Source organism: Poecilia latipinna, unplaced genomic scaffold (assembly GCF_001443285.1).
Source record: "Poecilia latipinna isolate Pla-1442-1.1 unplaced genomic scaffold, P_latipinna-1.0 Scaffold360, whole genome shotgun sequence".
In the NCBI taxonomy this organism is placed as follows: domain Eukaryota; kingdom Metazoa; phylum Chordata; class Actinopteri; order Cyprinodontiformes; family Poeciliidae; genus Poecilia; species Poecilia latipinna.
In genome coordinates, this window is record NW_015112976.1 from 233,521 (window position 1) to 253,485 (window position 19,965).

The window sequence follows — 19,965 nt, forward strand, 5'->3', positions numbered from 1 at the left end:
ACTTTCATACCACCTCAGCTTTCCGAATATTATCTCTATTGTTGTAAGACTAATCAATTTTATAACTATTTAAAAAGAAATGAATCTTCCGAAGAAGGATTTTTTTTTTCTTCCAAATCAAGCCACTATCATTGTTATTGGAAAATGTCGGTGGTTCCTCACATTGAATTCGGAACCAAATTATTCACCAGGTGAAAGCATGCTTGTTGGTGAGTTAAACATGTAGCCACATGTGATCCAACCAAAACCATTTATTTCAATTAACTCTTAAGAGGGTGATTTGTTTTGGTTCTGACTGGTTTGGCCAGATTCTTTCTAGTTGTAATTACTCTATTTTCATTATTTTTGGCTCTACTGGCAGCTGGAGCTTTCACAAGAGGAGATGACATCAGAACTGCTCAGACAGTGAAAGAAATGGTGGAATTATCTTTTTTCTTTTTTTTTTTACCATATTGTTTAACAGTAGAATGCAAACAAGCTGTCATTGTTGATTTAAAGAATACAGTACTGTAAAAAAGTTTTTTATCCTGTTTATTCTTTTTGCTTTATTGTTTCACCAAAATGTTTCAGTTCTTAAAGAAACAATCAGGGGTCACCTGAGTAAAAGCCGGAAGCAGTTTTAAAATGAAAATTTCATTTATAGAGGGGGGGGGAATGATCCAGAGTAACCTAGCTCTATGTAAAATAGGCATTGTCTTTCTTTTTAAATCCTGAACTTTGATTGACCACATGTTTTGGAAAGCTGAATTCAGTTTCAATAGACACACCAAGACCTGATTACTGCCAGACCTGTAGGATCAACAAATCACTTGGATAGTGTTTCAAAAAGAAAAAAAAAAGGGAGAGAAAATCAAACAAACAAACCAAAAAACCTGCTCCTCTCACTTTTCCCATCCTTATGACGCCTGAGAGTTATGGGAAATCGTTTTTTTTAAAACTGACTAGACAACAGTAAAACCTTTGAAAGGTGGATTTACTGCTTCATCCAGTGCTCGCAGTCAGACCTGGTGGCGATAGAGGAACATTCTCAGGCTACTTGTGTGAGTTATTGTAAGTACACGTGGTTTATGAAGGAGGACAGTCATCCGAAGCACAACAGCAAATCAACAAAAAACATTTTGGAGTGGTTTAGACTGACTAGAAGTCCTGTGGAAAAACCCCAAACGGTTTGTTCATACTGTAAACCCTTTCAATGTGGTTGAATTTTAACAATAGTGGAAAGAAAGTGGGCAAAACTCCCCTTCAGCGATTTGAAAGACTAATTTTCAATTATCATTAGCACTTAGCGGCAGTCGTTGCTAGCAAAGGGGGGCACAGGCAGTTGTTAGGTTTAGAAGGCAATCATAATTATGGGGCCAAATTGGTTTAGAAATGGTGTTATCATTTAAAAACTGTTTATTAACCCAGCTTAGAAAGAAATGTAATGATTTGAAGAATTACACTGTAACCAAAAAAAAAGCAACAGAGACATAAATCTTGACTTTTTCACTGCATCATATCTCCTTGACTGAAGCTGCATCCCACATTCAAAATACTGTGTAATCATTCTGTCATAGTTTAGACTTAAACTTCAATATTTAAAGTTTCACCTTTGACATATTCTCACAGGCATGCAAAACATTTATTTTTGATTGTCATGGAATAGCAAGGTCTTAAAAAGTCCAGGATGCAATTTGCATGGGAGAAAGCCATGTAAGGTGAACTGCAACAGCCAGTTAAATGTGTGTGAACGGTCAGATCTGATGTGTTTTCTGTGTTTTACGCTGCTATTTAATTGCAAAGAAGCTTATAAAGTATCTGAGCTCTAAACATAAGTCAGTCGGACAGGATGTCAGCTCAGCGGGCTCCATCTCATTATAAAAGACAACTGACACGTATCAAACCCCATCCATTCACTGTAGCATGTATCCATGTATTAATATGCAACGGTCACTTAAACTCTTTAACGTGACTCGCTGTGTAATTTATGTAGTTAATCAATCGTTCTTTCTATTGTGTAGTTGAGAATAGAGTACAGTACAGTATGCATTATGCAAGGATGAAACTGAAAAGTACCCGACACTTAATGCAAAGAGTATTTTAAGTGACGGCATAATGATGCTCTGACTTTACTTTTTTGTAACTCCTTTATTGCAAAGCTCTTTAGTCTTAGTCACGCTGTTCCATCTGTCTAATGTGGTTTTCATGGACCGCTAAAACCAAGAAAACAGCGTTGGCACATGTTCTATTCTGCCATTAAAATGCAGGAGGTCCCTTTTATACCCTTGTTAGCTTATTATGCACTGTGGAAAAGGATCTGTAAAAAAAAAAAAAAAAAAAAAAAAGCGGGGGGGGGGGGGAGCCATTGTCGGACTGTTTGATGTCGTAACAAATGCAGTTGCGATGACATGGGCGACAGCGCTGACGTTCGTCATCAAAGAACCAGAAGCGTCGCACTCGCAATAAACAAACAGCTTTCACCCATTTGGACCTGATTATATGCTTTTGGCTTTCAAGTGTATTGTGAGGTGAGGACTGCATCGTCTCCATCATCTCGCTTAAAACACACAGGTGAACATTTTAAAAAAGCCTCTTAATTAGTTGTCTCTAATCGTCGTAGTTTATGAAAGGGGGGAAATAAATATTTTTAGTGGGTAAAAAAAAAAGTTTGTTTAATGTTCCTTTTCTTTAGATGTGCAGCGCTTCTCAATTTTTTTTTTTTTTTTGTAAATATACCTTTGTTAAATAAATGGTAATGTAATATATATAAATCTAATATTTAATCTACTCTTAATTTTGCTTAAACAGAACTAACAGCTGTTTTTTCCTTAAACCTTTGGCTGCATGTGGCCGTTTGACTTCTGCTTCAGTCTGAGCTGGAGCTTTACAGTAAACATGGTGTGGTGGTTAGTACAACTATAGTTAGATGAGATCAGGAATGTTTTTTTTTTATTTTTTTATTGTTTTTAAATCAGTGTAAAGCCAGTGACAGCTTGCCGGTGTGCTCTGTAAGGTTTCAACAGAACCATAAAAGCAGAAGTGGCAGACATGACCACAATGTAAGGAGACGACCCTCTAGGGCAGGGGTCCCCAAACTTTTTCCTGCGAGGGCCACATGACTGTTCCCTTTTCTGGTCGGGGGCCGGTCTTAGCTTTTCGAGAAAGAAACCTTAGAAAAGTTTTGTTGACGGGGGGGGGGACTGTGGACTGGGGGGGGATTGGATTACTGCTGAGGACGTATTCGCGTTTGTANAGAAATGATCTTCACACTGTGTGACAGGAGCTAAACGAAGAGAAATACAAATTAAGAAATTAGTGGGGAACAACAGTCTTTGAAATGTGTACTTAAGTTTTTTTTTTATTTCTGTTCACAACTTGTTTGTGTCATGTGTGGACCAGGGAAGGTAAAGATCAGTGAGTATTGGAACTCACAGGGTTTTCGTCTTGATGCGCTGCTGACAAGGCACAACTCACGAGAACATGTGATTATTGCAAAGCCCTGGTCGGCAGTGTATTTATTTGATAACTGGGAGGGAAACCATCTGATTGGCAGATGAGCTGGGGTTTTAAATGTCTGACCTGCAGCTGATTCCCCCCCTGCCCCCCCCTCCTCCATCACGTGCAGTATGTGTCGAATATAATTGTGGTTGGCTTGGCAACTACTGTCCTCTCCAGAAAGCAGATGGTGTTTACCCAGTTTTGGTTTCAAATAACAAAGATGAAGCCGACTGCAGCGCGGTCATGGATGTTGGATGTATTTGCTGTTTGAAAGGTCGGCTCTTCTTTTTGGGCAGCTGATACAGGTGTGTCAAACTGAACTTCACAAACGCACAGAATGATTACCATCACACGTATTAAAGAGTTTGGCATGACTATCCCCATGCCTACACCTCTCCCTGCCCCCTCCCACAAAAATAAATAAATAAATAAATAAATAAATAAATCATCAAACAAACTGAACATCAAACAGCATTTGAAACCCCCAAAATGATCCGAAGCCGTAAAAGCACACTTACCTCAGCCAGCAAGTGCTGCGGGGTGCAGAGAAAAGGGAGCTGACTCGATTAAACTATGTTCTCAAATGCACCATCGGTTTTTTTTTTTATTGTTTTTTTTATTTATTTTACACTTCATTTAACTCTTGTGTCTTTTCAAGTAAGAATATTCTTTGAGAGGTAGAAAGTCACACATATTCCCACTTAGTGGAAGATTAACTTAAGACCTAATTCTCCAGTGATTTCTGCATTTGCCACTATTAATGTGATTCCGTGCAACAGGTGCAGCTTAGTTGTGTGACAAGGTTGCTCTCTGTAGAAAGAGACTGAAACTTTCATACCACCTCAGCTTTCCGAATATTATCTCTATTGTTGTAAGACTAATCAATTTTATAACTATTTAAAAAGAAATGAATCTTCCGAAGAAGGATTTTTTTTTTCTTCCAAATCAAGCCACTATCATTGTTATTGGAAAATGTCGGTGGTTCCTCACATTGAATTCGGAACCAAATTATTCACCAGGTGAAAGCATGCTTGTTGGTGAGTTAAACATGTAGCCACATGTGATCCAACCAAAACCATTTATTTCAATTAACTCTTAAGAGGGTGATTTGTTTTGGTTCTGACTGGTTTGGCCAGATTCTTTCTAGTTGTAATTACTCTATTTTCATTATTTTTGGCTCTACTGGCAGCTGGAGCTTTCACAAGAGGAGATGACATCAGAACTGCTCAGACAGTGAAAGAAATGGTGGAATTATCTTTTTTCTTTTTTTTTTTACCATATTGTTTAACAGTAGAATGCAAACAAGCTGTCATTGTTGATTTAAAGAATACAGTACTGTAAAAAAGTTTTTTATCCTGTTTATTCTTTTTGCTTTATTGTTTCACCAAAATGTTTCAGTTCTTAAAGAAACAATCAGGGGTCACCTGAGTAAAAGCCGGAAGCAGTTTTAAAATGAAAATTTCATTTATAGAGGGGGGGGGAATGATCCAGAGTAACCTAGCTCTATGTAAAATAGGCATTGTCTTTCTTTTTAAATCCTGAACTTTGATTGACCACATGTTTTGGAAAGCTGAATTCAGTTTCAATAGACACACCAAGACCTGATTACTGCCAGACCTGTAGGATCAACAAATCACTTGGATAGTGTTTCAAAAAGAAAAAAAAAAGGGAGAGAAAATCAAACAAACAAACCAAAAAACCTGCTCCTCTCACTTTTCCCATCCTTATGACGCCTGAGAGTTATGGGAAATCGTTTTTTTTAAAACTGACTAGACAACAGTAAAACCTTTGAAAGGTGGATTTACTGCTTCATCCAGTGCTCGCAGTCAGACCTGGTGGCGATAGAGGAACATTCTCAGGCTACTTGTGTGAGTTATTGTAAGTACACGTGGTTTATGAAGGAGGACAGTCATCCGAAGCACAACAGCAAATCAACAAAAAACATTTTGGAGTGGTTTAGACTGACTAGAAGTCCTGTGGAAAAACCCCAAACGGTTTGTTCATACTGTAAACCCTTTCAATGTGGTTGAATTTTAACAATAGTGGAAAGAAAGTGGGCAAAACTCCCCTTCAGCGATTTGAAAGACTAATTTTCAATTATCATTAGCACTTAGCGGCAGTCGTTGCTAGCAAAGGGGGGCACAGGCAGTTGTTAGGTTTAGAAGGCAATCATAATTATGGGGCCAAATTGGTTTAGAAATGGTGTTATCATTTAAAAACTGTTTATTAACCCAGCTTAGAAAGAAATGTAATGATTTGAAGAATTACACTGTAACCAAAAAAAAAGCAACAGAGACATAAATCTTGACTTTTTCACTGCATCATATCTCCTTGACTGAAGCTGCATCCCACATTCAAAATACTGTGTAATCATTCTGTCATAGTTTAGACTTAAACTTCAATATTTAAAGTTTCACCTTTGACATATTCTCACAGGCATGCAAAACATTTATTTTTGATTGTCATGGAATAGCAAGGTCTTAAAAAGTCCAGGATGCAATTTGCATGGGAGAAAGCCATGTAAGGTGAACTGCAACAGCCAGTTAAATGTGTGTGAACGGTCAGATCTGATGTGTTTTCTGTGTTTTACGCTGCTATTTAATTGCAAAGAAGCTTATAAAGTATCTGAGCTCTAAACATAAGTCAGTCGGACAGGATGTCAGCTCAGCGGGCTCCATCTCATTATAAAAGACAACTGACACGTATCAAACCCCATCCATTCACTGTAGCATGTATCCATGTATTAATATGCAACGGTCACTTAAACTCTTTAACGTGACTCGCTGTGTAATTTATGTAGTTAATCAATCGTTCTTTCTATTGTGTAGTTGAGAATAGAGTACAGTACAGTATGCATTATGCAAGGATGAAACTGAAAAGTACCCGACACTTAATGCAAAGAGTATTTTAAGTGACGGCATAATGATGCTCTGACTTTACTTTTTTGTAACTCCTTTATTGCAAAGCTCTAACCACAGCCTTTAGTCTTAGTCACGCTGTTCCATCTGTCTAATGTGGTTTTCATGGACCGCTAAAACCAAGAAAACAGCGTTGGCACATGTTCTATTCTGCCATTAAAATGCAGGAGGTCCCTTTTATACCCTTGTTAGCTTATTATGCACTGTGGAAAAGGATCTGTAAAAAAAAAAAAAAAAAAAAAAAAGCGGGGGGGGGGGGGAGCCATTGTCGGACTGTTTGATGTCGTAACAAATGCAGTTGCGATGACATGGGCGACAGCGCTGACGTTCGTCATCAAAGAACCAGAAGCGTCGCACTCGCAATAAACAAACAGCTTTCACCCATTTGGACCTGATTATATGCTTTTGGCTTTCAAGTGTATTGTGAGGTGAGGACTGCATCGTCTCCATCATCTCGCTTAAAACACACAGGTGAACATTTTAAAAAAGCCTCTTAATTAGTTGTCTCTAATCGTCGTAGTTTATGAAAGGGGGGAAATAAATATTTTTAGTGGGTAAAAAAAAAAGTTTGTTTAATGTTCCTTTTCTTTAGATGTGCAGCGCTTCTCAATTTTTTTTTTTTTTTTGTAAATATACCTTTGTTAAATAAATGGTAATGTAATATATATAAATCTAATATTTAATCTACTCTTAATTTTGCTTAAACAGAACTAACAGCTGTTTTTTCCTTAAACCTTTGGCTGCATGTGGCCGTTTGACTTCTGCTTCAGTCTGAGCTGGAGCTTTACAGTAAACATGGTGTGGTGGTTAGTACAACTATAGTTAGATGAGATCAGGAATGTTTTTTTTTTATTTTTTTATTGTTTTTAAATCAGTGTAAAGCCAGTGACAGCTTGCCGGTGTGCTCTGTAAGGTTTCAACAGAACCATAAAAGCAGAAGTGGCAGACATGACCACAATGTAAGGAGACGACCCTCTAGGGCAGGGGTCCCCAAACTTTTTCCTGCGAGGGCCACATGACTGTTCCCTTTTCTGGTCGGGGGCCGGTCTTAGCTTTTCGAGAAAGAAACCTTAGAAAAGTTTTGTTGACGGGGGGGGGGACTGTGGACTGGGGGGGGTTTGGATTACTGCTGACGACATATTCGCGTTTGTAGATAGATTTTTACCCAGAATGCAAATGAAAAAAAAACGTGAGCGAAACGGTGACTGGTACTGACTAGTATATATTCCATTGAGGGAAACTAAGTTTCATATCTGCTCAAGAGCCCCCCTGGTGGTTGAAGAAAAATCCACATATATATGAAAAAAAACACTGAATGCTCTTTGGTAGTGTTCAGGGGGCCGGACCAAATGAGGAGGCGGGCTGGATCCGGCCCACGGGCCGTAGCTTGGGGACCCCTGCTCTAGGGTCTAATAATGAGCAAACACTAAAGACAAATGAAGTTAAGCACACTACCTGTATGCTACATTCTCATCCCTGAATAAGTGTTTATGCATTAATGTGCTGGTTTTATGCTACAAGCGAAACAATTTTAATATTATCCAGTTTTAATCACATATTATTATCTTGGTTTCGATATCTAAATTACCACTATTTAAAGCAGAAAAACTCATGAATTACACAAACGGTTCATAGATGTAATCAGTTGTGCAAATGTTGTAGCTTCCTTAAGATGCTTTATTGAAAAGGTGTATTTGATTTTTTTCTTTCTCTTTAATTTCATCATATTTGATGTCGGCTTTTTTTATTTGTATATCTAAAAAATAATTATGCTATTATTTTATTGTAATATGTGACGCTTTATATAGTTCATCCTTTACTCTGCAAATCTTTGTTAGTTTCTGCAGTAATTACTGAAGTTTGTTGTAATGAAGCAGTAAAATAGAAGGAGTATTTGGTAAGTCTGATTGGTCTAACACATTTTTCATTGATTAATTGGAGAAATAAACTGATATTTGCAACCCTACGTAGCGTGAACCCCCACGTGCTGCATCTGCATTTCTCCCAGCGCTTAGAATAAGCGGGCTGATATTAAATATATACAGATTTTCTCTTCGCCTTTCTTTTTTTTTTTTGTTACTTTTGTCATAGCAGGAGAGTGGAATCTCATCACCTGGTTCCCTCTGAGCTCAACTTTTCCTCTGTACTTCATCTCCACTGCTGCTCCATGGGTTTTTTATCATTCATTGGGCTTCATAGGAAGCCCAGTAAGCCTGCTATAATGCAGACATGCTCAGTAAAGTCGAAGGAGCATTAGGGGCATCGCCAGCAGTCAGTGGGAGAGAAAAGTCGAGGGAGGATTGGGAATTCTCAATATATTTCCCACATCCTGCCCAAAGGTCCAACTCAGTTTAATGTGCTTCATCCCTTTTTAATACTGTGTAGGTGCCTTAGGATTCCCCTGCCAAGTGATGAGTTTTTTTTTTTTTGTGTGTGTGCTAATTACAACACAGGGCTTCAAACTTTACTTATTTTATTGTAGAAGCCGAGTAGCCGAAGGATAAGCAGCAAGGATATTAAGTAAAAGATGCAAGGTTTTACAGAACTGTGGTGTTTTATGACTTACTAAATAAAGTAAAAGTGGGAAGAATGAAAACAAAGGGTGTTGGACAGACTTTATTTTATACTGCTTGCTTTTTCTAAACAACATTTCGGTTCAGAAATGTAACCATGACTGAGTTACTTATAAACTGCGCGAGAGCATCCATTATTGATGCTGTGTCTGTGGCAGAGGTCCTGTGGGGCGCAACACATCTACTCCCAGGAACAAGAGTGAGCTTTTTACTCTTCCCCAGCAGTGTGTTTGTAATTTTTAATAGTGCAATGAAATGTGTCTGAACCTTCTTCATCTTTGTTGGCCTAACTGCATGAGTGCCACAAAGTACTTTTTTTTTTTTTTTTATTAGTCCTGCAGGGATTTTAGGGATACTGTTGAACCATACTACTGGCCAGGGTTTTGTCTCCAAATTGTTTGCAATGTGTTTCTAAATTTGACCTTGACTTAATTAGATCGTCTCTTTACAGGAAGTACTCCAGACAAGGCTAAGCGGCAGGAGGATGCAGCCAAACCACGTCACCATGAGACCACGGTACCGCTGATACTGAAGGGCAAAGAGCGAAGACCTCTCAGCCAGCTCTCCCCTGGGGTAAACACAATATTGTTTAGCAGCACATGTTCCCTGGCAATAAGCTGAGCCAAATACAGTTGCCTGTTTTTTTTTTGTTTGTTTTTTTTGTCTGCCATAGCCGCGGCGGATGATTCCCTCTACTGCTCATTGCTTCCACGCTCGATTGGTTCCTTCAAACAGCCCCTTCATTTTTTGATTTGTTTATCGCTCCTGATATTTCACCTGTTGTGTTTTATTCTGTACCCTCACTCCCTTTGTTCTCTGTTTGCGTGCTGCCCTGAAGGCAATATACATGCTATGAAGTTTTTGCCAAATTTAAGTCCTGGAGTAATTTTCCCAAGTTCACTAACTTAGTGGCATACGGCACTTAGCGACCGTATTCAGTCGGTCACTACAATTACAAACAGGAATGTATTTGTTTGTGAACGCATAGAGCTATACTAAGTAGAGCACAATGCCAACATTGTACTGGAGTACCTTTCTCCACACGTTTGCTGTTTCTGCAACATAACTTGTGACAAACTGAAAGTGGGACTACTTATGGCTTTTACTCAACAATTGCTTTCTTTTTCGCTCTTCAGTGAAGACCGGGTTTGTTGAGTACACAACTAATAATTGTTCTGGTGACACAATCGTCTTCTACCTGATCGCTGCAGCTCCTCTTGAGTTACTGAACCCTCTTTGGTTGTGTTTCTCTTCACCTGTCAGTTTAGTTGTACTTCCATTTATTGCTAGGTCTGCAGTCCTGTCTTTCAGATTTCCTTGGTTTTCATAATGAGGTTTGTTCACTTATTAAAAAAATCTCCAAGGATTTTACAGAGAAGCTGCATTTATACTGAGATTAAATCACACACAGTCAGACTTTCTTTACTGATTAGGTGATACTTATTACTTATTATGGATTGTATTTATGGGTGTCAGATTAATTAATATTATTCTACTGCATATAATCAATGAAGCCACTAAGCCCTGTCAAACAAGTGCCAGCATTGATTTTATTAGGAAAAAGAGAGAGGCTTTTTAAAATATTTTTGCATAAAATGTGTAATTTTTGCAGATAGTAATCTACCATTTAATTAATTCATGTAATCAGTTTAATTTTAAAATTTAACCAATTGGATTTTATTTCAAATCTTTATTTAAAACAATTTTCATTCGCTGGAATTTTAGGAAAATTTATTACTTACCTGTAATTTAACTTTGAAGTTTTTAAACACAGTGTAATGCTGTCATCATCACCATATAACCATTGGTCAGCCTAGCTATGTGACAATAGCTCAGTGTAGGAAGAGACAATAAAAGAACCTGCAAACTTACATGCCCTGTGTAAACAATGTAGGCGAAAATAAAAAAAATAAAAAAATGCAAGAAAGTCAAATATTCCTTGCCCAAAATCTCTAGATTTGTCTGCTGGCAGTTAAATTCCTGTCCGGCTTCTTGCCACTTTAAGAATAAGTTTTAAATTTGCCACTCGTCACTTTGAAAACTCTGCTCAGAAGGGAAACGTGTAGGTGTTGAGAACTCCCTGAGCGCTGAGATTTTTTCCTGGTGAAGGGAAGTCCCCATCTGAGAGAGCTGTTTGTTTTCAACCTCGGTCCGTCACAGCAACAGAAGGCTAGTGATGCTAATTACATAAACATCACAAATATGTCACGTAGGCAAGCAGGGAATTGAAACTTTGAGCTTCACGGATTAATTATGCACACATTTTCCACTACATTAGACGTGTTATCCCATTGGCCACTGCTGACATAAGGCATTTCTGTTAAGAGGACACATTTGTTTTAAGGTTAGGTTATCTACAAATTGACCCTCCCCTCCTAAATTAAGCTGACCACAAGGGCAACTGGTGATGGTCTTATTGGCAATGGCAGCAAACCCTTCCGGAGAACAGAGTTATACTGTGAAGCTGCTTTTGTGTGCCAGCAGGTTATCGGTGAGTCGTGAAGTATGGCAGAATCATTACTTGCTGTCTTTGCTGGATGGAGGACAAAATGCACATAGCTTCTCCTTTAGCCGTATACACACAAAGAAGAAAACAAATGACTTTTACAAAGTGCAAAGCAGCAAAACAGTTGAACTAAAATCTAAGATGATTATATTTGAATCTCTATTTGGATCTCAAACAATTAATTACTATACCATCTCACCAAATAGTTGAATACCGCTCTTCTCTTTGTGAGTGGGAACTTCTGTGAGCTTTTTGGAAGTTACCTTGTCCTCGTGTGTGCGGTGCTGTACTGACTAAAATATACCAGCTCGTGCTAGAATGACCTCAGTTAGTCACCGTAGCTTTGGGGTTGTTTCCATTAGGACATGGAAATAAACTTCAACCAGTTTACAGAAAAATAGAAAAGAAAGAAAACTCAAAACGTCCTGAATTTTACAATCCTTAACGGTAGAGTTCGGAGGAGGCACACTAGTGGATATATTTTAAGATCATGGAAAAATCTTAATAACTCAAAGAAAACAATCTGGACGAGAATTGTAGATCAGATGCTTGAAAAATACAATTGATCTTCTCAAAGAGTTATGTGTAAGTTTAAACTACACTGGACTGTTCAGCGATCACACTGCCCAGGAATTAGACAGGTCCTAGTGATAAAAGTGTTTCGTTGGTAAATGTGCATATCAACCCCTAGACATACAAACAGGCATGGTGAGGATACAGGTTGTTGGTGAAAGGGGGTCATTATCCACTGAAAGGAAAATATTATAGATTGCAAATGATCTGCGGGACAGATTGCTGTAGACATGTCCATCTCCACAAAACAACCACTGCAGTAACATATCATGAGAAGCTTGTGGAAAAAGATACTCGAATGTTTGAACCATGTCATACAGTTCAGTTTCTTTATAGCTTATAGCTTCTTATAAGGGCAAGAGATTGAAGGCTCATTTTACTGTAATTTAGCCACAAAGTAGACTAAATTAAGTTACATTAGTTTCATTCTAATCTAATGTCAGACAATGAGGGAGAAAAAAAAGGTTATGTGTGACAGCAAACGTTGCGTTGCCAAATTCTTTATAGACATTTTGCAGGAGCCCGGACTCTTCCCTTAATAGCTGGTGAAAGACCCAACTATGATGAGCATCAGTGCACAGCCTGAAATAATTCTTCATACGCTGTAGATTTGCTGTCTTTGTTCATTAATTCTTATCTTGACGTTGAAAAACTCCCTATGTTTCTCTTAGTCATATGGTTAAGGTGAGCATACACCAGCCTCCCTGCTTGATCAGAGCAGGACATATGGCACATGCACTCAGGAGCACACAGTTTTTAATGATGTGCAGACTCCATGTACAGCATGTGTGCCAGCTTATAAATAGCTCTGACCCACTGTTGCTTCATGATCGATGCCCTTGGTCTAAATAAGGGCAAAGTCTGGAAATACGAAAAAATAAAAAAAAGAAGATACTTTTAGTTTGGTAATAAACTGAAGTATTGATTCGCAATATGATGGATGTATTATTCAACTTTACTGTACAAACAGAGGAATAAACTCCTTTCATAGGCACTTCTGAGAATTTCAGAGAATTTCATGGTATCCTCGTGTAAACTTTCTAAGACCTGAGATGAGGCTGCAAGCTTTCTACTCAGCAAGCCTGAAATAATAAATGATAAAAGGCATAGGAGACAGACAACTATCCATACAAACACCAACTAGCGAAAACGATTCCCAGTTGAGACGACATCAGCGGTTCATCAGAACAACAAACCAGAACATACAACCAAAGCTCTACCTGGTTTAGATCAAAGCACATCCATTCTCTATGCTATAAAATGGCCCAGTAGATCGTTATGCCCACAAAAAACTGTTAATGTTTCACAAGACTTCAAAATTTCTGTTCATAGACGCTCACCATCCATTCTAGGTGAGTTATTTTTTGCAAATATGGGGAATTTTTTTGAGTCTGGAACAGACACGCTTTGAGAGGCTATAAACGAAGCTACATTTGCATCGAAATTCGGCTCTGATACTGGCTGCCAGTTTTAGACACAATTTCTGGTTAAAGCTTGTCTCTGCAGCAAAAACACAGCTTTGAGTTAAATAAGTTACCCACCAGATTGTAGAAAAAAAAAAAACAGGTTTGTACCTAGCTGTAGATTGTTTCGTACATTTGCAGCGACTTGGATGACTTCTTTTTTTTTTTTTGTAACAGATTTTTTTTTTTTTTTTTCATAAAAGGAAAGAGTCTGGGCTCAGTTTATCTAATTTGTGACACACACAACCTAAGGAAGTGAAGGATGTGGAAGCTTTCTTCCTTTTCCTCCTCCACTATTGTGCCCTATCACTTCCTTTCTCGTGTGCAGCCTTTTTTTTTTTTTTTTCAAAGCTTCCCCCCAAAAAAAATCCAGGTCAGGGCGCCACCTCATCAAAGTTGGTATTGTTTTGTGTTACAGATTTATCCTGCGTCACTCCAGCTGGTGGTGTTTGCAGAAGGTGAAGAGCTGATCCTGTCACTGGAGAAGAATGAGTGAGTTTTCCTGTGATTTTGTGTGATTCATGTCAAGGTTTCCTCCATACTGATCACGACTGCTGCGTGGTTTTCAACAAAGCTAGATGAAAGCTCTGCTCACTTATTTTTATTTTTTTATAAAAAAAAACTTTAGATTATTTAGGAGAAGGAAGAAAAGCTATGTGGGTTTAGGTTCTGAAATAGCACATTCAAGAAAGGAGAAATAGTATGTCCCATAGTGATTGGACTCTTTTCATGGTCCATTCTCTCTGAAGGGCTGAGAGATAAAAGCTGATAAAAGAACGAAAGGATGAAGCAAGTTCAGAAATTAAAATAAAAAAAAAGTAAAAAAAAAAACGTATTTGCTGAAATTCTCATTACTTCTCTCCTTTCTGTGTTGTGGAAAATAACACGATGAACTCTGGAATGAGGAATAGGAATCACGTTGAGCTGATAGTTATTCATAGCGGCTTATACACTTATGCACATACTGTGTCATATAAAATAAGAAGCACTGATGTGAAAGCAAATGAAAGCTGAAACGATTCAGGTTCTTAGTCTCTCGGCGTTTCTTTTTCAGACGGAGTTCAGACATAATGTTTCCTCCCGATGCTCCGGCATGCACATATTGACTCTTAATTAATGAACTTAAATTCGCAACTGCTGAAACTCACCGGCTCCAGACAATTTTGGGATGCACAGTTTGAATTTTCACAAAGAAAAAAAAATTACTTTTTGTAAGATTTAAGAATGGGGTAACATGAGAGCAGATTAATTCAATTTCCAGTCCACCCCTGTCTCATATTACCCATATCCAGTCCTATGTGTTTTTTTTTCTCTTAAAATAAGCCTGATATCACACAGGAAAAAAAAAAAAAACTAAACAAAATATAACACATTGGTACAGGGTAACACTTCCGCCTCTTGTTCTGCATGTCACCTGAAGTGACTGCCGCATCAGCCATGAGTCATCCGTCACCAGACGTCACCGGCCTGGGAGCGTTCTGCCATCCCTACCCGGCCTGTTTGCTGTCAGGCCAGATGTGTCCTCTGATATCGCTTCATCGGTTCAGCCAGTGCCGAACAGGTGGTCTCTGACCCCTGTGTGTCTGTCGTGCCGAGGGCGCATCCGTCCAGTCGCGAGCAAAGAGGGAGGAAAAGCGTGCGGGTCAGCAAACGTCCAGAATACGTTTTAGCGGTAATATTTTCAGTTTGGCAACAATGGGTCTTTTCCCAAAGTCTTTGGGGAAAAAAAAAATTCTTTAGAGATTATTTGTAACTTCCCTCAAATTCAAAAGTTTACAGACATTTAGTCAGTGCCAAGTTTTTTTTCTTTTCTTTTTTTGTTTTTTTTACTTTCTGACTTGGGTGTGGATTATATTAGTGATGCGGTTCATCCTTTGTTGTTAGTTTGATTTTGGCTTCTCCCACCACACCAGGGTGTGTCTTGGGATAAGAAACTTGCTATCTTAGTGTCCTGGTGTGAGTGTGTGAGCCTTGAGATTGTGTCTGGGTGAATGGGTCTGTGATGTAAACAAAACTTAGAAGTTTTGTTCATTTTACATTTACTGTTTTTACGTTTGAATTTGCTGAGCTGCGGTCGTTTGCTCTGGAGCTCCCTTGTTCCAAACCCAGTGAATAAAGTATTCACTTGGGGTCCATAAGGTTTGTTTTCATTGGTTGATTATCAGTCTTTTTCCATGCATTATATAAATTTAGATGCATTACCCATTTACACGGGCTTCGTCGTGGGTTCATTTCAGTTAAAAAGGGTTTTTCCTTATGCTTTTTGAACCATATTCCATTTTAAACTTTTTTATGTAGTCTTACAGAGTGAGCTGCCAGTACAGTTTACTGACATACTTTCTCTTTTACGACATTTAGCCACAACTGCTGCGACCACAGCTTTTTTAACAAAGTACCCTACAGAGCTTGTAAATGTTTAAGCCAAAGAATTCAGCATGGAAATAATGCTATCAGGTTTTTTTTTTATGTTTTTAATTGTGATTTAGATTTATGTAGAAAGTCAATTAGCCCCCCTCCACCCCCTGCATGTCATCCTCTTTGCTGTTTGGATAATTAAATTTATTGACTTAACATTTCCTAGTTTCAGGAGGCCAACAGAAATGGTCATGTCATGTTTAATGCCTTAAGGGCTGACATATTGTGCAGTACAAACAAAGTAAGACAGATGTTCTAACTGTGCCAGCAGCTGCAGCTTTGAAGTAATACATTGATCTGTGGCACAAACCTCAAACTTCAAATGATTAATAGTGGTGGCATGGGACATTTCACATTAGTCTTGATTAAATAGTTCTGTAGCATTTTTTTTTTTTTTTTTGGGGCGACCAAGGTCTTTATGTTTTAGGAGGAAAAGGAAGACAGCGAAAGTGGAAAAGATGTACAGCTCCTCCTCCTTAGTGGATTAAAGTTAATTTAATAATTTCTCTTAGACTGATATGTTCTTTGTTTGGTTAAGTTTGCATAAATGCATATGTGGATTTAATTTTTAAAGAAATTGCTAACCTAACTTTGCACGCCACAGTCTTAGCCTTCAGTAATGTATACTACTGCATGAGTTTCGCTTTTGAGTGTTTCCACTGAGTTTGAGCACTTTTCTGAAGACATATTTTCTGTGGTATGAAGCATCCTAGTATAAAACAATGAGAGCCCCAAACTTTTTTTAATTTATGTTTTTTTTTTTAAAGATTATTTTTGTTAACATTTTGGTACATTTCAAAGTAAATATTGTTTATACAAATGGGTAAGAAGTAAAGACATGTCTGAACTCTAACTTGAACTCTGCTGGAGAAAAAAAACTATATTATTAGTGACAAAAAAAGAATGAAGGACCTGTGACTGAGAGATGTCTTTTATATTTCCTCTCTCTCTCTCTCTCTCTCTCTCTCTCTCTCTCTCTCTCTCTCTCTCTCTCTCTGTCTGTGATACTTGACTATTTAAAATACTCTTATTTTAATTAGTACAAGGAAAGTAAAGGAAGTTATCGTTCTCTGAATCACAGCCATTTCTGAGCTCACTGAAAAAATTAGTTATAAAAATTGTCATCGTCATTGCTGTTCACTTTAGACTTGTTCAGATTGCAACCAGTAAAATGCAGGAGTATTTTTTCCTAAATACAAAGAACTGTGGTGTTCCTACTTTACCTAGCTTGCTACAAATGACCATGTGTTTCCCAGTGAGAACATTTCCTTTCATTCTTCTGTGGCAGGAAAGAAAAGAGGAAAGAGGTCTGTTGAAAACCCATGGCCACTTTTAACTAACATCATTATGTTTTTGACCAAAAAAAAAATAAAAAATCCCCATAGCAACATCTGCAGTGTGCTTTATTTATTCTTTTTTTTTTTAAGGAGAAGAAGACGCTCCACATCTCAATAATAGAGCCGACAACATCAACAGGTCACTGCATGTGCGTTGCGCAGAGGGAGAGTATTATTAATCAGTTTGTTTGGGAGGGATCTGAGTCAATGGCTACACTGAGGAGGATCCCAAGATTTCTGAGGAATTTAATTGGATCTTTTAGGAGGCTGGGATGAAATGAATTGCATGTAACCCAATTTCAGCCACTCTATTTACTGCATGATGAAAAGATTTCTTTGGTTGCGTATTCTAACGGCTTTGATGCCTTGTCAAGCTTGACAAGAGGCGCTTCTTCGCTCAATACTAGTGTTTGATGTGGATTCTAGCAGATATGTTACAGGCTAGATTTATCAGTTATAAACTCATGTAAATGCTACTTTGTTTAGCTGGATCAAAGTTAACAAGCAACATTTTGACATGTCCTTATATTACCCCCTTGCTGCATCAATTCTTCCTTCATTACCAGTACATCTGTATGGTATTGAGCTTATTTGTTATGCCTCTACGCATTTCTTACTCCTTCTGTCCCTTTTGTCTTGATGTCGTTCCTTCCTTGTAACGTATATTTCTTTCCGCCCCCGCTTTCCACGCAGGCACATGTGTTTTTCCTCTGCAGCTCTTTTGTCACTGCAGCTCTTTTGTCAATTTAAGACCCTGTCAAAGCCAGATGAGGGAGTGGGAGAAACATTGGACCTCTGTTTGATGCCAACCCATGTGCACTTGGACTTCTGTGCCAAGTCTCTGTATGGATTTTCTCCAGATGCCAATACCTTTTCTTATGGCTGTCACAATCGGTTCATGCATTGTTAGACTAAATATCTGGTGTCCAGTCGGATCACGCTGGACTGTGCCTCATTACATACGGCAACTATTTTTTATTTATTTTTTTTTATTTGGCAAGGCCTTAGTGTACATCTGTATGTCAAGTTGCAGTTACATTTTGGAAAACTGAATGCATGACAGCTACCTAGATGATGTAAGAACGGCATTTCAGCCACCAACAGGTGATGTGACTCATTTTATTAAACACTGTGACGAGATCAGTTTCAACATTGTGGTAAGCACTAAAATTGGACTGAAAAACATCAAAATAATTGGTCTCTTTTTCTTTTTCTTTTTTTTTTAATATGCTTCTCAGCATATTTACTAATGAATGGGAGGTTGGAGGTTGACCTGTAACCCTGACTTGTCCCGATTCTTCTTCTTCTTCAGCAACGGTTTGATAACTGCTGTTCTTTGAGATTGAGGAAAAACACCTGGTGACGTACGAGTTCACCGTCTGAATCCGATTAGATGCTACGACAAGCAAAACTTCCTTGGTATTGACGTACAGGTTGACCCTCTAATTGTGAGCGTGTTACAGTGAAGAAGTTGAATTAATTTATTGAAGAGGGCATCTGTCGGTGCTACCTGGCAGCAGTGGTACCCAGTAGTGCTTTGCATGTTATATTCACTGATTGGAAAAACATGCATTTTCTTTTTCAGTCAGTTTTCATCTGACTGATCACCAATCAGGCTCTGTCTCACACAAAATCAGTTTCTCCGTGCATCTGCAGTATTTTCTGATGTGTCAAGAAGCTGTGCTGAAAACATACAGACAGTAAATGGGTGCGCATGTCACTTCTTTGAGATTCTGTGCATTATTGTTAGCAAAAGTTTCATTTTACTCCCAATAACAATAGCACTATTAGCTAAAAAAACCCCAATTACTTATTTTACATGGGCTCGCTGTGTCCAGTGCTGTTTTCCCCACTGTTTTCCTGAGTGTTGAAGCTCTAAACACTGCAGAAATATTCACTTTTTTCCCCCATTTTCCTTTTGTCTCAAGCAAGACAAGAATATTTGAGACTTCAATCCATGAGCACACATTTTATCTCTTCAAATATTCATTTTATGGTGAATTTCTCCTCTTCTTCCAGGATGTCATTGTAGTTGTAGTTCTTATTAAGCTGAGAGTACGCAGTAATCACTGTCCGCTTTCTGGCACCTTTAATTAGTTGGCTGAAGGGTTTTGAGGAAAATGCAGAGTCCTTGGGGAATAGTGCCCAACCTTGAAGGACGTCAAGGGAGAAAGAAAATAGTCTCAGGTGTTGTTAGAAGAGAGATTAGAGTCTGAGGTTTCCTGATCAGAGGGATCAGTGCCAAATTACTTCAAGGTATCTCTTAGGATAGATCTCACCCATCTTGGTTCCATTTTCTCTCTCTCTTTTTTCTGTTTATATCCGTAATTCCCTAAATGTGACATTGATTTTTTTTAATTTTTTTTTTTTTTGCTGGGGAGGGGGCTTGTTAGTTTTTCACCAAGTGGTTGGCTAAGAATGTTCTATAAAAATCAGACAAGGATCTTGATTGAAACCCCTGGTAAAGATGCAGAAAATGTCTTGAAATACGTTAATCTTTTATTGTAGCTGCGTGTTTGCAAAGGGAAAGATGCAGGAATGAACCGACCTTTGATCATTTATCAGCAGAAAATAAAACGTACGGCAGGGAATAGCTGTTTTTGACGAAAACAATGGTTCCACCCTGTTAGCACCTTTGTTATTACTACTACCCTTTTGCCAGTAGGCAAACACAGTCATTGTTTTCCAAAGAAACTCTGGGAG

At 38.3% G+C, this 19,965-nt stretch overlaps 1 protein-coding gene across 2 annotated transcripts in view; it reads left to right on the plus strand.

The window, feature by feature from the left end:
- adam12b (ADAM metallopeptidase domain 12b) overlaps positions 1-19,965 on the plus strand; it is a 107,656-nt gene that overhangs the window by 9,123 nt on the left and 78,568 nt on the right. For both annotated transcript variants that reach the window (XM_015036205.1, XM_015036206.1), the window contains exons 2-3: positions 9,420-9,541; positions 13,929-14,002. In XM_015036205.1, coding sequence (XP_014891691.1) covers positions 9,420-9,541; positions 13,929-14,002 — 196 coding nt within the window. The remainder of the gene's footprint in view (positions 1-9,419; positions 9,542-13,928; positions 14,003-19,965) is intronic.